We start from the raw sequence: 19,408 nt of genomic DNA on the forward strand, positions 1-19,408 counted from the left end.
ACTTGAGGCTGGCTTGCGAAAGAATAGTTCTTTATTCTGGGTGTAACAACAGAGTTCTGGACAGCACAGCACAATGTTGCAAGGTGAAGCCAAGGTAAGAAACTGAAGCAAAGAACTAGGAAACTCCTGGCTAATTATAATACCAGAATATACATTCACGTCTGGGGTCAAATTGGAGGGGGGAGGGGGGCTTGTTCAATTAAGACGTCTCTTGTGGGGGAACAATTAGTTAGGTACACCATTTGCTATTGTAAGGTGACAACATTCTGTCTGCTTACAATAAACCTTCTGTCCCCACAGTTTCTGCAGTATTAAACAAAGAACCAAAAGAATGACATACAGAAAACCACTAAAATCTAACAACGTTCAGAATGATGACACAAAAAACCCTGTTACTTTCTGTTCATCAGAACGACTGGTTTACCTCAGTGGATTTGAAGGACGCTTACTTTCAAATCCAGGTCTTTCCGCCCCACAGGAAGTTTCTAAGGTTCGCCTTCGAGGGCGTGGCCTACGAATTTCTTGTTCTTCCTTTCGGACTAGCGCTAAGTCCACGAATATTTTCAAAATGCGTGGAGGCGGCGCTCTCCCCACTGCGGGAGAGGGGAATACGGGTGTTGGCCTATTTGGACAATCTGCTGTCTTGTGCGACATCGAGACAGCAGGCCGCGTCTCACACAGAGCTGCTTCTGTCCCACCTTTGCAGCCTGGGATTCAGAATAAACAGCGAAAAAAGCTCTCTCACCCCATCACAGGAGATTGTGTTTCTGGGAGTGAATCTCAACTCAGTTGCACGCCGCGCAACGTTGTCTCCCCAACGTATGCTCTCATTCCGGCAGTGCCTGGCCCTCTTTCGACTGAATCAGAAAGTGTCATATCGCCTATGTTTGCGTATGCTAGGTCTGATGGCATCTGTCATAAACGTAGTACCTCTGAGTCTACTTTTCATGAGGGATTTTCAGCGGTGGGTAAACGCCCTCCGTGGTAAACGTGGGTAAACACCGGGTGGTGGTGACAGTGGAATGCCAACACACGCTCAGGCAGTGGAGGGCCCGACTACATTCACGCAGAGTGTGTTGGGCGGCGTTGTCACACGCAAGGTGGTGACTACAGATGCCTCCTTGACCTGTTGGGGTGCTCTGATGGAGGGCAGAGGAGTGAGAGGGCTATGGCCTCCTCATCGGCAGGGTGTGCATATAAATGGCCTGGAACTCCTGGCGGTGTTCCTCGCACTCACAAATTTCTCCCGCTCCTCCAAGGCCTTCATGTGCTAGGACGGACAACACCACAGTGGTCGCTTATGTGAATTGTCAGGGCGGCATGCGCTCAATTCAGCTGCACAGCCTGGCCCGCAGACTGCTACTGTGGAGCAGCGCGCGTCTTCTCTCCATCCGGGCAACACATGTGCCAGGACTCCTGAACTCAGGTGCGGACATGCTGTCCAGGGGCCATCCGCTCCCAGGGGAATGGAGACTTCACCCGGAGGTGGTGGAGGTGGTGGATCTGGATGCGTTATGGCAGGGCTGCCGTAGATCTCTTCGCATCGCCAGAAAACGCGCATTGTCCGCTATTCTTTGCTCTAACAGCGAGCGAGGCGCCGCTTGGCACTGATGCTCTGGCACACCCGTGGCCAAACGTTCTGCTGTACGCGTTTCCTTCGGTGAGCCTCAATCTGCCATCACTGCTCAGGGTAAGGACAGAGGGTCTGACAATGATTCTCGTAGCCCCCCTTTTGGCCGGGACGTCCTTGGTTAGCAGAAATAGCTCAGCTTCTCTATGCCGCACCGTGGCGCCTCCTACTACGGAGGGACCTGCTCTCCCAGGCGAGGGGATAAATGTTCCACCCTCACCCAGACAGGTGGGCTCTTTGGGCCTGGCCCGTGAGAGGCTCAATTTAAGCTCAGCTGGTTTGCCTTTGAATGTGATTGCTACTATTCAGAGTGCTAGAGCGCCCTCTACTAGGTCTTTATATGACTTGAAATGGAGGGTTTTTGAGCATTGGTGTGAGGAGCGTCAAGAGTTACCTTACCAATGTGCTGTTCCAGTTGTGCTTTGCTTTTTACAGGAGCTCTTGGACCAGGGCAAAGCCTTTTCTACAGTTAGACCCCGTTTACACGAGCATTTGTATTTTTATAAACGAAGACATTTCCCTACGTTTGAGCCTTTCATTTAGACGCAAACGGAGAATTCGCCCCGTAAAACGGTTATCCAAAAAAACTCCGGCCAAAGTGTTTTTTGGGGAAAACTCCGTTTATGCGTTTGGTTCTAAACTGTGGTAAACGGAGTTTTGGGCAGCCAACGTCACAGTATGCAACAGAAGTACACCAAATGTGCGACCAATGTTTACATTTACATGCTCTCACGTGCGACTTTTCAGGGTTCTGATTGGTTAATGTGAGCTTGAGGCTATCGTTAGACTGCCACTGTGGTTTGGCGTGCTCATGACAGCATGTATGTACACGGGTTCGTGTAAACACATTTTAAAAAAAAAAACGGTCTCGTGTACATGCAGTTTTATTTGCAAACGTAGATGGCCAGATATTCGTTTAGGAAAATACCCTGCTTCGTGTAAACGTAGTCTTAAAGTTTATCTGGCAGCTATACAGTGGGCAGTGCTTCGACTTGGCCAGCTTCACTCGCGGTCCGCGCGTGGGATCACGCGGTATCACGCGACTTTAATTTGTATTTTCCCAGTGAGACGCTGCAACAACCCAAACAACCGGTAGATGGCTCAAGTGAGTAGGGTGTCTCGTAAAAAGAAATGGAGCCTGGAAAACCCTACACAGACTTCACTACAGACTTTAGCAGACTGGTTTAGAAATAATTTAATAGCCAGAAATATGCCTGCCCTGCCCTAATAAAGAAATATTTGGTTAACTGCGAGTGAATCCCGTTTGCAGCCGTAGAAGAAACGCAGGACAAATTAAACATTCTGGTTTTCTCCGAGTGCAACGATGATAGACAGACATCATTTGGACAAAATATAGAGCATATTAACCTCGTTGCTCAGCCAAATGCCTTCCTGTTACGTCCTGTTATCACGGAGTTACAGGCATAAACGATTTTTTAAGGTCACACGTTTACTTCATTAGCGGTTTATTTTTTTGATTATTAAAGAGTGTTTTTCATTTAAAGGTTTGACTTCGTGCTTATTCAGTAGAGCATGTAGTGCTCTTCCCAATCCCAGACGTTCACATTGCATGTTTGTTTGTAATGGATGCAACCGCGAGATAGGCTACGCGTTTGACGGCAATGAGTTGTGAACGGACATGAACCAAGACATATAGCCCAGCAGCAATCTAGGGACTGTTCGTTATTTATTGAAGGGGCCACCGGATGAATTTTGAGTGCTTCAGTCAAAAGTTGCATGACCCTCCCTTGCCTGCTAGAAATTGTTCAATGACCCTCCGACAGAATTGTTAAAAAAGACATGACCCTCCCCTTGCCGTCTTCCGCCCGCGCTGCTTTGCGCCACAGCCACACACTGTGATAACGTTCTTAAATCAATCTTTCGTGAGCTTGCATGCTACCAGTCCTTCCTTTTCAAATGTGTTGCGCCTGTTTGCACAATTTCACAAATAATCATATGTGATTAATAATATGACAAATAATCCCTGTGCATGGGGACCGAAACAATGCACTTTTTCCGTGTTTATCACGTATTTTAACTTTCCCCCGCTGTCTTGCCGTAGAATAGGCTATCCCAGATTTTAATACTCTCATAACAACCCTGCCATCGGGCCTGTCTCTGTGTTGCCCTGTTGCTACCCCTTGCCATTCCAACGAAACAGATGTCTTCAAATCATCGTTTTCCTTGCTTGAATGTCATAAACATACAACTTTAGACAGCAGAATTACGCATAGGCTACTTGGAACATAACACATTGACAAAGGACAGATGTATCGTAACACCCCCAATTATCACCACTTTTGTTCAGAAATTCTAAAACAACGATGTTTTTTAACACTTCAAAATAACATTTGCTAAATTAACCTTACATTTTTCAGTAGCCATAGGTGTGTAGATTTGAACAAAATCTGGTTTGGTTCTTAACGGCACATGGACGGTTAGACCGAGAATTCTTGTCGTGAAATTAAAATTCCACTGGAGCTCCAAGCGGTTGTGTACACGCAGCCTTACAACACTGTTTACAGCTCTTTGAGTCACGGTAAAATGTCATTTTTGGTACATAGCTAATTTAGATACACCTATGGTGTTGGTGGTTGCGTCTCTTTAGGAGTCCGCTGTCTTGGTTTGTATAGAAATGGATAGTGACACATACACGCAAGACGGTGGAAATACGGGACCGACGGTAATAGGGGGAGTTCCGATATGTTGCTAGTGACAAAATATTAACTTTCAGTGTTTTACGATGTCTTTGTCATGGGGAAGTGTTTTTCCCCATGCATTTATTCTAGGCTACTGCATTGACTGCCGTGAGAGAAGCGGGTTCTGTGTTTTGTTCATGTCAGTGACTGACGCGAGAGAAGCGGTGTCTGTGTTGTGTTGCATTGCGTTGCGTTAATTTATTTTCATTGGGCATACCGTGCCGTGCCGTCCACAGCTCTTCAGTTCAGTTTTTTGAAACAATGAGTGCAGGAAGCGCGTTTGTATGGTTATATTGCTTGACGGGGGGATCCCAAGCAGCTTTCAGCCATAAGGCTACTTTGAGAACATTTCAATTCACCCGACACTAATATTCAAAATGTTGACAACTATTTCGGCATAGCCTATAAAGCAGTTTAATTAAATGGAATGTAGTTGTAAACAAACGAGCTACTTGGTGAGGCTTGGCCTCACAGATGCGCTCGTGCTTTAGATCAGGGGTCCCCAACCTTTTACGTAGCCTACCATGGACCGGTTTGATTCCCATTTTTTTTTTCACGGACCGTGGAGGGGGGGGGGGGGGGTATTGGGGGTTCGGGGGTTCCATGTTCCATATGTGTTGTGCATGCATTACTTGAAAAGAACTAGCTCCAGTTATGTATGAACAGTGAAGGTAACGAACTCTTAAAAACGTGAAAAACGTGAACTTGAAGAAGTGAAAATGTAACAATATGAACTATGAAAATTGAACAACTTCAAGCTACATCTATCAAGTGTGAACATGCTTAACAAAATATGGGAACAAAACATGGGAACTAAACATGCATTATGAATATAATCAGTGGGAGCCCTGTGCTTGTTCCCTGCAACAAGACAGTGACACCCTCAGTGTGTTTGAAATGTCCAGTCGATTAGTGCAATTGTCGATTAGTGCAATTTGGTTTTAGTTGCAGTCATTGCAGAAAACCCGGCCTCGCATAGATACGTGGTGGGAAATGGTAGCAACGTTTTCAGCGCTTTTACGGCTATCTCGGGATATTCTGCTTTGGTTTTGATCCAAAAACCCGCCAGAGAGGTTTCCTCATACACACTCTTAAGACCACCGTCATTTGCAATTTCGATCAACTGCTCTTCCTCCTGCGCTGACATGTTAGGACTATTCGGGATATTGACAAATGGCTTGCAGACCCACTCATTGGTTTGCCGTGGATCTTTGGAGGATGGGAAGTAGCCTAACGCTCAAACTCCATTTGAAAGCGCAACAAGGTAATCGCGCACCAGCTGCAAGAGAAAGGGCCCTGCCTCAGTCTCTCCCAAAACCCCCACTACTGTTTGGAACATATCAAATACACCCCGTCCCCATTCGTCCCCACAAATCAAGCTTGGCTTTAAATGCAGCGACTTTATCTGCCAGTTTAAAGACAGTCGTCATTCTCCCCTGGAGTGACAGGTTGAGGTCATTAAGCAACCCAAATATGCCACATAGGTAAGCGAGTTTTGACACCCAGTCCTCATCACTAAAATGTGCAGCTAACGGTGACTTTTTTTCTGTAAGAAATCTCTGCAGCGGCTCTCGCAACTTAAACACCCTGGCCAGTGTCTGCTAAAGATGCTTGTTTTTTGATGCTCATTCTAGCAGTTTAGCTAACTTCGTGTGACACTACCGTTCGCCAAGAACTGATCAAGTGAAGTGAGCTGACCTGAGGCTGCGCAGCGCTGAAGGCAATATGTAAAGTGTTGAAGGCGGGACAGACGTAAGAAAATAGACCTGGCAAAATGCAAACATGTGTGCAATCAAACAACTGCATATAGGCCTATGCCATGTAAAAACGTGACATTATTGCGAATAAAATTAAGTTTAGTTTGCATGCATTTTTTTAAAACTCATGTCGTAGGCTACGGCCCGGTTAGGAATGTACCGGCCGCGGCCCGGTGTTTGGGGACCGCTGCCTTAGATGGCAGGAAAAATCTTCAGCCTATTAACTGACCACCCGATTCACGTTGGCTGGGGGGGAAGGGGGGCCATCAGACATTTGTGACCAGTTAATTCGGCCCTGCCCCCAACAAATCACACCTTCCCACCTCTGACAGCTTAAAAGAACTCACACCTATTCACAAACCTGCGGCATTTTGCCGTGTTTTGAAATCCTATGCAGCTTTCAATAGTGAGGAAGCAATTTTGCATTGTAGGCATAACTAACATGCAATAACGCCACCAACAACAACCAAAACTAGGCTAATCATTGTCAAAATGTAAATTAAATGTAACATTATTGTGCATCAAATTAAAATGTTCTCTTTTGCAAACGTAGGCATAGTAACAGAATAATTTAATAATGTTACAAAGATACTACATCAATCCGTATGTTTCATTAGGCTACTAGGCTATTTGTTTTGCCTTACTCATTATTCATTTAGGCTAGGCCTTTTTATTCAGTTATTAATCATCTTCCTTCTCACTACTTGTGTAGCGCACGCATTCTCCGACCTGTCACCTGTCACTCATCATCGGAAGGGAGGTGTTTGGAATCATTCCCGCGTTACAATCGTCAGCCAATCAAGGTGGTCACTTCAGTCAAGCTCGTGCATGAGTAGTGACGTCATCTATAGCAACGAAGACTCACTCCTAGTTTAGGAGTTGTCTGAAAGGCTTTGTGAATAACTTTTAAGAGAAAACTCCAAGCTAAAATCTTTTAGTGCGATTTAGGAGTAGCCTAGCCTACTCCTAGTGGTAAGATAAAAGCCTTTGTGAATAGCCTACGGCCCCAGTTATTCATCATCTTCCGTCCTTGTGTAGCGCACGCATTCTGAGACCTGTCACCTGTCACTCATTATCGTAAGGGAGGTGTTTGGAATCATGCCCGCGTTACAATCATCAGCCAATCAAGGTGGTCACGCTTGCCCATTTACACAAATGAATGGTCGAATATTACTGATGATTATTGTTATTTAAGAACATGCAGTGTGCGTAGGGCACCAAAAACATCTTGCTCGTAAAAAAGCATCATACCGCACATTGTGGCGGGTCTGTTATTTACTGTAGGCTAGGCTGCGCAAACCACAGGGCAAGCCTGCATTCGAGGCCTTCTGTTGAAGACTTTTATATAAAGCCTGCGCTAACAGTAATCCTCCTGCCCCTGATAGGCCTACCACAGCTGTGGATATGTGTGGAATGTTCAAGTAATAACACAATCCAATGTGTGTCTCAATTGTCCCCCGCTGACCAGACCACCTCACACATTTCTCTAGATTTTGCAACGAATTTACATGACACAATGCCATAAAATATGCCAGTTTTAGGACACAGAATAATGTTTGTAATGATACCAGTTAGGCCTACGTTTAACAGTAACAAGTGTAATGAGCTATTCATTGTCGAAGGTGCATGGTCAAGTGAAATTCTTACTTTGGAAAACAAACATTTGCCGATATCATCGCCGATCATCAGAATATTGCTCTGGACTGCAGGTAACTTGTTAACCCAGTGGTTCTCAAACTTTTATTTAATTCCCCACTTTGATCAAGGGGCATTACTGATGATAGTGGAGATAACGTGTTATCCCGAGGCCTTTGCCAGTCAGCATCTCCGACGGTACCCTATTAAAAATAGGCTATACGTTTTCGATGTCCCAAACGGAGAGACATAGGCTACTTTATTGTTTTTAACGATCTCTATGCTACTCACAAAAATGTAGGCATGGGGACATGATGAAGTAGGCTATCCAACTGTCGTGTGTTAAATTATTGTGATTACGAGCCAGTGGTTTTCAAACATGCGTGACTCGGACATCTAACTAAATGCAACAGGCTCATATCGTCCTCGCATTCGCAAAATGAGGACCAGTGTTTTGTCAAATTGCAAATAGCTATTCGTTTTAACGAATTTTTATGATAGTAGCCTATGCTTTTTGTATAGGCTACTATCTTAATCTTGGAATATCGGGAAGGGAAGTGGCGCGTCTGCAGTCAGCCAAATATGAATGTAATTCTGCGGCATAAAGCAGATGTATTTGTTTATTGTACAGAAACAGAAAAATAAAAATGACATGTCAAGCAGTCAACTGACTACATTGCAGTCAAGAAGTAGGGGTAAATTAAGACACTGTTTTGATTTGCGTAGTTGCATTGCCCCCAACACTGACAATAACATAGCAGATTTCGATTTTCGCTACCACCGTGTAGTCAAGCCTTAAGCCATACCCAAGTAGCCTTAATGAGGTAATGTTTAATTATGCATGATTTATTTTGTTATTGAATTCGTAGGCTGGGATTCCTCTCGGTAACAATTATGTTTGGTAGCCTCCTGCTTTTTCAGAAGGGGCGGCAGTCAGGCTACTGACAGAGCGATGTACAGTGGCAGAGCGACGCACAGTGGCTGAAAGTGGTACTAAAGCTTCACGCAGCTTCACGCCTCGTAATGCGCGACTGAAGTGGCCATTTGAAAGCGATGCCCACTGTATCTGCGTGCCACATAGGCATTGGCACAATAGCGATGGGATCTCACCCGTTGGTGTGTCGCTTTATGAAAGGTGCTAGGCGTCTTCGGCCGGTGTCTAGGCCTGTTATGCCACCGTGGGACCTTTCCTTAGTGCTGGACGCATTGTGTGCGGCCCCCTTTGAGCCCCTGCAGGAGGCTGACTTGAGGCTGCTGTCTTACAAGACGGCACTTCTGCTTGCATTGGCTACCACCAAGCGAGTAGGAGAGCTGCACGCGTTATCTGTGCATCCTGCACGCACTCAGTTTGCAGTGAGGGATTCTATGGTAACTCTGCGTCCTAACCCGGCATTTGTTCCTAAAGTTTCAAATGACTTTAGCTGTGCGCTGGTTCAGCTTCATGCTTTTCACCCGCCCCCCTTTTCCTCCTCTGAGCATCGTTGGCTTTATTCCTTGTGCCCCGTCCGTGCTTTAGGAGTGTACATGGACAGGACTAGGGTGTTCAGAAGGAGTGATCAGTTGTTTGTGTGCTTTGCCAACCCGTTGCGAGGTCAGGCTTTGTCCAAACAAAGACTTTCTCACTGGCTTTTAGAGGCAATTTCTATAGCCTATGTGAGTAAGGGGCTACAACCCCCGGTTAATGTCAAGGCGCATTCCACCCGAGCTGTGGCTGCGTCTTGGGCCCTCTTTAACACAGCGTGTCTGTGTCTGACGTGTGTCGCGCTGCGAGTTGGGCGAGCTCAGACACTTTTGTCAGGTTTTACCGTTTGGATGTGATGGCTCCCCCTTTAGAGCATGCAGTTCTGGGGACGAGTACCTGATGCGACTTTCTTGTTGCCTTGGGCCTGTTTCGGGAAGCTAGCCTGGCAATTGGGGCGCTTTCTATATCCCATAGTGAGATGTCGAGCGAATCGACCGAAAGAGAACTATAGGTTACGGTGAATTGGGCTTCAGCGAATTACCACGCAAGAGGCGTGTCCCATAGTGAGATGTCTCACTCATCTCCCTCAGAGAACCGGGGTTACATACCGTAACCCAGTGGTCTCCAACACGGTGCCCGCGGGCACCAGGTAGCCCGCGGGACGGCTATGAGGCGCCCCCAGCGCACTTTCTAAAAATAGCCAACAGGTCGCCTGCAGATCACGCTCTAAAAACACGCTCCATTGTGAAGTTTTCAATAGATATTTAAGTCTAGACCAGAACCATTTTAAGAATGTATGTAGCCATACATCTGTAACATTAAATTGATATTGGTGATACCTTTGTAGCTGCGTTAAATTTTAGCCTTTGGCTCCAAATCCGTTTCCCATTCAATCTTTAAACAACAACGGAAGCGGAGCGCATACACGATGCTCGCACGCATAGACAGTAAAGGGGGAAAAAACTTGCTTGTCTGGTGTAGCCAATGGAAGCATATCTTCAAAAGTTCTGTGGCCATTCCATGTTCGTCAAATACGGTTCTTGCATGATTGTTCAAGGACTGAAAAACAATGGCTTTAGCTCACAGGCCTTTTCTCCTCCTAGGCAACTGCCGAATAATAGCGCTGAAAATGTTATAGCATGTATGACTGAGCAGGACTGTGCATTACCCTTTTTGTCAGATCGATCATTTCAGGTGTGCAATAACTTTCAAATGAGTTTTCATATGTTAGGGTGGTGTGGGCGATTACTATTGAAATGTTAAAACCGAATTGTCCACTGAAATCAGAACTTAAACAACCCCTGAATTCATAATGGTGGGTGGGTATAAATTGGGTACAAATTCTAACCCAAATTATTAATTGCACAAAAAGATAGTTTTTTTTGTAAAAAAAAAAAATAGATTAGATTCCCCATGCAAAGTATGAAATGAACAAACTGAACAAAATTTTTGGTAGTGTTGCATAGGTTATTGATATTAAATTTGAAAATACAGTTGCTTAATATATAAAGATGTATAGGCCTGCACAATATTGATAATTTAAAAGTAAAAATCACATACAGTAGGCCTATTATTTAGGAGGACTACCCTCGCAAAAAAGGGGTGAGGGTATGTTTGTTTTAAATGAGTAGCCCTCCATATGATTTCGGGTCTTCAGGTAGCCCTCATTCCCAAAAAGGTTGGAGACCCCTGCCGTAACCTATACTGTAGTTATGTTGGTTCTCCAAAAAGCATTTGACACTGTGAACCACAATATTCTTTTAGTCAAACTTAGAGCCCTGGGTTTTAACTACAGTATGCGTCTCTACGATGGATCCAGTCTTCTTTGGGGGGCTGAGAATAAGTGGAACTATATCAACACTTCTTCCACTTACATGTGGGGTCCTTCAGGGAAGCATCTTAGGTCCATCATTCTTTTTGCTGTATATTAAAGGAGAATTCCGGTGTGAAATTGACCTTTGATCCATCCAAAAATGACCTTTGTTTTTGATAGCTGTTGAAAACGGCATGGAACTGACAGAGATGTTTTTGTTCATAAATAAATAAATAAATAACATTATGCTGATGCCTTTTGCTTTTCCCAAATACAATGTAGCCTACAGGTGTAAGTGACCTTTCATCAATCCAGTTGCAATGGATGAACTGTGATGAACTGCCCTACTTGTGATTGTTTAGAGATTTTAAAGGTTTTATAACAATGCTACATCTTCTTTGGCTATTCTACAATCTATTCACCTTTTCAGCACCAGTAGGCTACTTTCTGTGCAGCCGCACACACACACTCAGGCATGCCAAACAAGCATACACAAAAGTTTCAAGAGTGGGGGATGGAGTAAAATATGGAGACAAATTGAAGTGTGATTTATTTTCGTGGAACGGATGTACAGGACTGAGTCATATTTTGTACCGCTATGCGGTACATCTAGTTATTGATTTATTTATATAAGAATCATCCTTTGTACAAAATACGTCAATAAAGATTTTCAGTCAATCAAATATAAATATATCACGACTCTAGAGGGAGCTCTACAGTGCAATTTCAGAGTGGCAGCTAAAATTGTTGAGTTGCCATTGACAATCAAAGTATTATATCCCCTCGGGGCTTTCCGTAGTTTGGAAAATATATTCCTGCTGCTGCGGTGGCACTATTCTTATACTATGTTTGTGAGGAGTACATGAAGTAAACGATTCTCAACAACTCTTGACTGATGGATTATTCTATTAATTAACATTTTACAGTGTGGTGAAGTTTCGCCGGACAGGTGAGAGCTCTCGCTCAGATGATGACCATACAATCAAGGAACAAGATGTCCAGATGAACACTTCCCAAACTGATCTTGAACCTGGCCCTAGCCTGGCTGATGGTGCTTCGGTTCCGCGGGAATTTGCCAATCCCACTGATGGTACAACAAGAATTAAACAATTCTATAGCCCTGACTAAATTATGATTTTCAATGCTGTTTCAACATTGTGTAGAAATGTCTCTGCTTAGTGAATGCAATGACCTGAGTGATTAGAGCCCGGCAGGTGTCATTGTAAGATTTTTTGTATATCGAGAGTTATACAAAATAAGAATTATACGAGAATTTACTAAATTGTGTACTCATTTTACTAAATTGTCGATTCATTTGACTAAATTGTGCGCTCATTTAAATTGAGACGACAGCAAAATGAGTGCACAATTTAGTAAAATTTGCGCACAACTTACTAAATTGAGAGCACAATCTAGTAAAATGAGAGCATGATTTAGTAAAATGATCACACAATTTAGTAAAATGAGCGCATATCCTGTGGATATACACATGTGCAATGACACCTCTGGGTTTCCATATCAAATCCAGCGTATGCAATTTCCAGCGAAAATGTAGTATGATGTTTGCTTTCATCCTAGATACCTTTATGGTGGAAGATGCAGTTGAGGCCATTGGCTTTGGGACTTTCCAGTGGAAGTTGTCTATCCTCACTGGACTATCATGGGTGAGATGGTCATGGTGTTAATTTACATATTACAAAATTACAAAGAGAGATGGACAACATTGTGCTGGGTCATTAACAAGAGGCCTGGACCCAGTAACATGAAGTAGTTAATGACCAATGATTTCATTTCTTCAAATGTTTTGATTTGATAAACTTTTCATCATCATTATTTTGTTGTGTTCCTCTATTGGTTCAATGGAAGGAAATCCTGACAAAACTTTGTTTAGCCTTTCTCTGCATTACACTTCTGAAACCCCTTCCTTTTTTGTTTTGTAATCATTCAGATGGCTGATGCCATGGAGATGATGATACTCAGTATACTGGCTCCCCAGCTTCACTGTGAGTGGAGACTACCCAGCTGGGAGGTAGCACTGCTCACCTCGGTACAATTTGCAATTTTTTTTATTTGTTTTTGTGTATTGCAGGGGTAGCTAGCCTCTTTCAGCTAACACATCCTTGATGTACGATTAATGTTTATATGGCTATTTGGGTCTCAGGATGGAGAAAAGAACTCAGTTGGGTCAGCAGAGTTGGCTGCCACTAGTTATTTATTTTTACTTTCTGATTTCAACTTCTTCTTTTTTTTAACTAGGTTGTATTTATTGGAATGATGATCAGTTCTTCACTATGGGGGAACATATCGGATAAGTATGGCCGGAAAACAGTGAGTTCTCTTCTCTGATTGAAGGCTGCATTAACATATTTCAAAATAACTTTCATCATATAATTTCTGAAACAACAAACTAAGGAGTTAAAACCATTTGTTCCGGTGTGTGTGTGTGTGTGTGTGTGTGTGTGTGTGTGTGTGTGCACGCTTGTATGTATAACAGGGCCTGAGGATGAGTGTGTTGTGGACACTGTTTTACAGCATTCTCAGTGCATTTTCTCCAATCTATCCCTGGATTCTGTTCCTTCGTGCTCTCGTGGGATTTGGCATTGGAGGGGCACCACAATCGTAAGTGTTGTTTTAGAGCATTTAAAAAAAAGAAAAGACCTGCATCAGTAGTCTGATGTAGCAAGACTCAATTCTGTTAAGGGGAGTGTTTCAACTGAAACTGGGAAAAAAATGCCTCTGCACACAATTGGATAAACCTAACCAATCAGGGGTGGGTTTCTAAAAAAGGGTCGTTGGCTAACTGCTGTTGCAAACTTTGGAGTTAGAACCATCATTCTTGGATTTGGTGTTTCTAGAAAGGGTAGTTCCAACCATAGATATACAGTACACTGCTCAAAAAAATGAAAAGGAACACTTTGAAAACACATCTGATCTCAATGGGAAAAAACTCATGCTGGATATCTATACTGATATGCACTGGGTAATGTGTACTGGGTAAAGGTTGCCACATTATTTTTTTGGTAATGAAAATGATCAACCTACAGAGGGCTGAATTCAAAGACCCCCACGAAAATCAATGAAAAAAGTTAAAAAAAATGATGCGACAAGCTAGTCCATTTTGCCTAAATTTCATTGCAGCAACTCAAAATGGTACTCATATGAGGTGTTCTACTGGATTTAAGTCAGGGGAGTGTGGGGGACAGTCAATGGTATCAATTCCTTCATCCTCCAGGAACTGCCTGCACACTCTCGCCACATGTGGCCGGCCATTGTTGTGCACCAGGGGGAACCCAGCGGCCTCTGCACCAGTACAGGGTCAGACAATGGGTCTGAAGATTCATCCCGATACCTAAGAGCAGTGAGGGTGCCGTTGTCTTGCCCATAGAGGTCTGTGCGTCCCTCCAAGGGTATGCCTCCCCAGACCATCACTGACCGACTAATCGGTCATGCTGAATGATGTTGCAGGCAGCATAACGTTCTCCACAACATGTCCATACCCTTTCACGTCTGTCACATGTGCTCAGGGTGAACCTGCTCTCATCTGTGAAAAGCACAGGGCGCCAATGGCGGACCTGCCAATTTTGTATTCTATGGTAAATGGCAATTGAGCTCCACAGTGCTGGGCAGTGAGCACAGATCCCTCTAGAGACCATCGGGCCCTCAGGCCACCCTCATGAAGTCTGTTTCTGACAGTGTGGTCAGAGACATTCACACCAGCGGCCTGCTGGAGGTCATTTTGTAGGGCTCTGGCAGGGCTCCTACTGTTCCTCCTTGCACAAAGGAGCAGATACTGGTCCTGCTGCTGGGTAAAGGACCTTCTACCACACTTCCCAGCTCTCTTAGAGCAACTGCCTGTCTCCAGGAATCTCCTTTTGGGACTGCGCTGGGAGACACAGAAGTCCTGGCAATGGAATGTATTGGTGTGCCACCTTTGTAGGCTCCAGGTACTGGCTTATGCTATCAGTAGTGACACTGACCCTACCCAAATGCGAAACTTGTGAAAAATCACTCAAGAAGGATAAAGATGGAAAAATGATCAGTTGCCACCACCTGTAAAACCATTCCTGTTTTGGGGGTCGTCTCATTGTTGCCCCTATAGTGCACCTGTTGTTGATGACACCAAAGCAGGTGAAACTGATTCACAACCACCTCTGTTACGTAACTGGCCAGACCAATGGGCTAGTTGCACGAAAGGCTCCCGGTGAGCTTGTTTGTTTCCTGTGGAGCCAGGTGTGTTTGAACGTATGATTGATGAATGTAATTAGTGTCTACACGGACCTGGCTAGGTGTTGCACCTAGAGAATCAGAATGTTACGATAAAGAAGGACGTGTAGACACTAATTACATTCAGAAGAGCGGCAGGTTCAAACACACCTGGCTCCACAGGAAACAAACAAGCTCACCGGGAGCCTTTCGTGCAACTAGCCGATAGCTTACAAGTTTGATAGACTTGATGCTATACTCCTGTGAAAAAGTGTTCCCTTATTTATTTTGAGCAGTGTATATATAATAAACACTAGGGGCCCGATGTACGTACATTTGCGAACGTAGCATTATCAGCGTCATGGATAAACCGCAGACTGCGAACGCTGTCAGACCCAAGTTTCCGTCATATTTATCAAACTAGTGTAAACTGCACCTTTCTCTGCCTTTCTCCTAGCCTGGTCCTTACCGCCTGTGACTACGTTTCTCTTCGTCATACAGTCTGGAACAAAGTAATAATAATCTGTTTCCGTAATGGGCGGATGCTTATTTTGAGGTTTAAAATCATTGGAGTTCCCTTAACCAATCAGCAACGTTTGGTAATGACGTATGCTGTGCGCCGGAGTTCAGGCTTTTACGCTTCCCACTTCTGCTCTCAGTAGTAAAACAGACCGCTGGCTAGTATGCAGGCTACCTGACCGCCAGGGCAGTCTCTTCGTAGTGGATATATCTCTAACTTGCGCCAGCCACAGACCGAGAGTTGTATACCAAAAGCGTCACGTCGCCGAGATTATATCAGCTCTTGTCACACGCCAGTTTTCCCTCTTATCTCTTCTCGCCGCTTATCAGACGATTGTTGTTCTACGCAGCCCGGTGACTTCATCGGAGCTTACTTTGTTCTCCACGGGCTGTTCAGACTACACTCTCGGATAAGTTGGATTGTACTGACGACCTACGTGTTATTTAACCTGGAGCTTGCTCAGTTAAACTAACAGTTGTTCGGCATAAAACAACGCACCTTGAGCCACGCTCGGTGACTGGCTAACGTTACTGTCCACAAGCACGGTAGCCTCGCCTGGACCCCAGCTCGGCCACAGGCTAGCCTCTGTCAAACACAAACACGGAGCGGTTTACCTTGAGCCCAGCTCGGTAACCGCTAGTCCCAGTCAAGCACAATCACAGCAGCCTTGCCTTGAGCTCCGCTCGGTAACCGGCTAGCTCACGTCAAGACACACCGCCTCGCCTTGAGCCCCGCTCGGTAGGGTAGCTATAGCTAACATTCCATTCCTTAAGTAGGCCTATGCCACATTGATTTTGTTAAGGTAATTTGAGAGTAGGGGGGAGAATAACGAGCAGCAAACGTTTATTTGAAAACATGATAAGTAGTGATGCATGTAGTACACTTGTGCGTTTAGGTTTAGCTATCACCATCTGATAAATCAAACTTTTCCCAAAGCCAGTTGGAAGAAGAGTTATACGTCCTTGCCATTTATAAAATTGACAAGACAAGCCTCTTGCTCCTGCTTTAATTGCGTGATGCCCTCGAGAGTTGCGACAACTTCGCAGATAGCTTCTAGCGTCTCTTCCTCCGTCGCCATTGTTGCTGTGCTGTTGAACTACAAGCTTCGCTGGACTACAAGCAACTCGGCAGGCAAGTTCTGCGTCATCACTCAACTGTTCGCTGATTGGCGCGGTCGTACGCGAACCGCATACTGTGGATTGGGCCAGACTACGTGCGAGGCTGAAATCAAATTTTGGCCGGAAGTACGTAGGATGGTAACACCAGGCTACCTTTCTCCGCCCATAAACGCAATTTACGAACGTCCACAACTGAATGGCAGAGCCTATACAAGTGCAGTTGAATGAAGTTAACTGATGACAACATTAAAAAGAATCAAACGTTTAGCCATCATGAAATTATACCATACATGATAAGATGTCAACAAGCAGGGAGATAATGAAGATCAGTAGTTTTACTCAAAGTACTTGTGCACGTAGGCTATGGAAAATTGGTCAAATCTAGCAAGTAGGAAAGTGAATGACGTGAAAGTGAAAGTAAGACATTCAAAAGGCCAACGAAAGTTAAGGCTGCTTTTGATAGTACATATATTTACAAAACTGGTGCTCTAAATAGCGATTCTGTTGTCTTTGAAAGGTTCTCTTATTGACGCATTGAACTGCAAATTGGATTAACACCTGCTTTTACAAGGCGGAAGTAATTAGGCACAGAATAGACGTGCGCTTTCAGGAGCAGTCTTTTTACATACCGCGGAATACATAATTAAGCAGTCTTTACACTTCCCCTCCCATCTTTTTATGCTAAACTCCCACTTTCCCCTGGATCCTCCCATGAATGCATATGCATGACACGAAAAACGCAATTAGCCATGTTCAGCTCCCGCGACATCATTACATCATTGCGGCCTGTTTGTACATACCTCGCAATGATTTTACACGCACGTTGCGAAACAAATACGCCTGAAGTGGGCGCAAACGTGTTAGTACATCTGGCCCTAGATGTCTTATGGCGGAGTCTCTAACGGCATCACCGGCGGCCATCTTGTCATAGGCAAGCTATCTGGTAAGGTATATATCTTCTTCTACTATGGCAGAACAATGCTCCCAGGCTATAACAATGACACCTTCAGGTCACTACCTGCCGTTACAGTGCACCATTGAAACACAATGTTATGAGCTAGCTGTTGCAAGATAGCCGCGAGGTGCAGACATCGACCTCCATTGGCCAGCAGCGCGGACGAGACATCTAGCCTTTATTATATATACTGTATCTATGGTTCCAACGCTCAATCGCAAACATGGGTGGAAAGTTTGGCAGTTGGAATGACAGGTCGAGAGTAGTCGTTGAAGCGTTGATGGATATTTTGCAGATGATAATGTTTTAATTGCATTAGTTTGGCTAGATTGACCCTTCCATATTCATACCTGAACACCTTCCAACTGAGTATTTAAGTTATCGTAACGTTTTAAATTTACGGGGGGTGGAATGACGGAAGTTGTAATGGTGTTTAGACATGACAGAAACGTTTTCTTCCATTGATTATAAGTTGGTTGTGCATTCTCAATCATTTCTATGTATGATGTAGCTCTATAGATGCTCTAGTAAATGTGCAGGACTATTTTTTATAATGGCCTGACGTCATTAACACTAGTGTTTTGAACAACGGAACTTCGACCAAACAACAACACTTTCTAGACACAGTTGTTGGGGGAGCCGTGGCCTACTGGTTAGCACTTCGGACCTGTAACCGGAGGGTTGCCGGTTCGAACCCCGACCAGTAGGCCGCGGCTGAAGTGCCCTTGAGCAAGGCACCTAACCCCTCACTGCTCCCCGAGTGCCGCTGTTGATGCAGGCAGCTCACTGCGCCGGGATTAGTGTGTGCTTCACCTCACTGTGTGTACACTGTGTGCTGTGTGTTTCACTAATTCACGGATTGGGATAAATGCTGAGACCAAATTTCCCTCACAGGATCAAAAGAGTATATATACATATATACTTATACTTGTTACAAGGTTGTTGTTTCAGCAATTGGTGCAGTTTTGCAGACCAGAATATGCATTTACAGCTGAATAGCACATAGCATAGCCTTTGGGGGCAACTTCACTAAATCAAAGTACCTCTTTTAAGCCATTAACTAGGCTCATTATACGTATGCTGATAAACCAAAGTGTTTTTACCTTTGTAAGTGTAAAGATAGGATATTAAAAAGGACTGTTTGTGTAGTCAGATCATTATCTTCTTCTTTTTCCAGTCACCACCATCTTAAACGAAAGTCTGCATTTATAGGCCCACACATGCAATTTCCACTCTTTCCCCACAGTGTCACTCTGTATGCAGAGTTCTTACCCATGAGGTCAAGGGCCACATGTATTCTACTGATTGAGGTATAGTACTGTTTTTCACATGTACACACTTAGACCATATACATGCATTCAGATGCTTATTAACTTTAAGACTGTATCTCAGACTTACTAGATATACTAGATTTCAACATTCTCTCTCACAAAATGCTAATTCTGTGGTAACAGCTTCCCTAACCAAGTGTTATTAATCATATATTAAGATAAAAAAATCTAGTTGGTATTGTATTTAGTGTGAAGACACTTACATAGTGCTTTCCTGTACAATCCTTTGACTTAATTTAATAAGAGTAAATTATTTGAAGTCATTATTTTGGCTGCCAGTGCGTT

The 19,408-nt window shown here is 44.2% G+C and overlaps 1 protein-coding gene across 1 annotated transcript in view; it reads left to right on the top strand.

Moving 5' to 3' along the window:
- Window positions 1-19,408, top strand: part of svopa (SV2 related protein a) — a 104,613-nt gene that overhangs the window by 22,861 nt on the left and 62,344 nt on the right. The window contains exons 2-7 of the mRNA XM_076269714.1: window positions 11,923-12,086; window positions 12,575-12,660; window positions 12,945-13,043; window positions 13,253-13,324; window positions 13,491-13,615; window positions 19,039-19,102. Coding sequence (XP_076125829.1) covers window positions 11,923-12,086; window positions 12,575-12,660; window positions 12,945-13,043; window positions 13,253-13,324; window positions 13,491-13,615; window positions 19,039-19,102 — 610 coding nt within the window. The remainder of the gene's footprint in view (window positions 1-11,922; window positions 12,087-12,574; window positions 12,661-12,944; window positions 13,044-13,252; window positions 13,325-13,490; window positions 13,616-19,038; window positions 19,103-19,408) is intronic.

Source organism: Alosa pseudoharengus, unplaced genomic scaffold (assembly GCF_046254945.1).
Source record: "Alosa pseudoharengus isolate Yale_2024_CS ecotype anadromous, Long Island Sound unplaced genomic scaffold, YU_APseudo_1.1 YU_APseudo_1.1_scf_6, whole genome shotgun sequence".
Classification (NCBI taxonomy): domain Eukaryota; kingdom Metazoa; phylum Chordata; class Actinopteri; order Clupeiformes; family Clupeidae; genus Alosa; species Alosa pseudoharengus.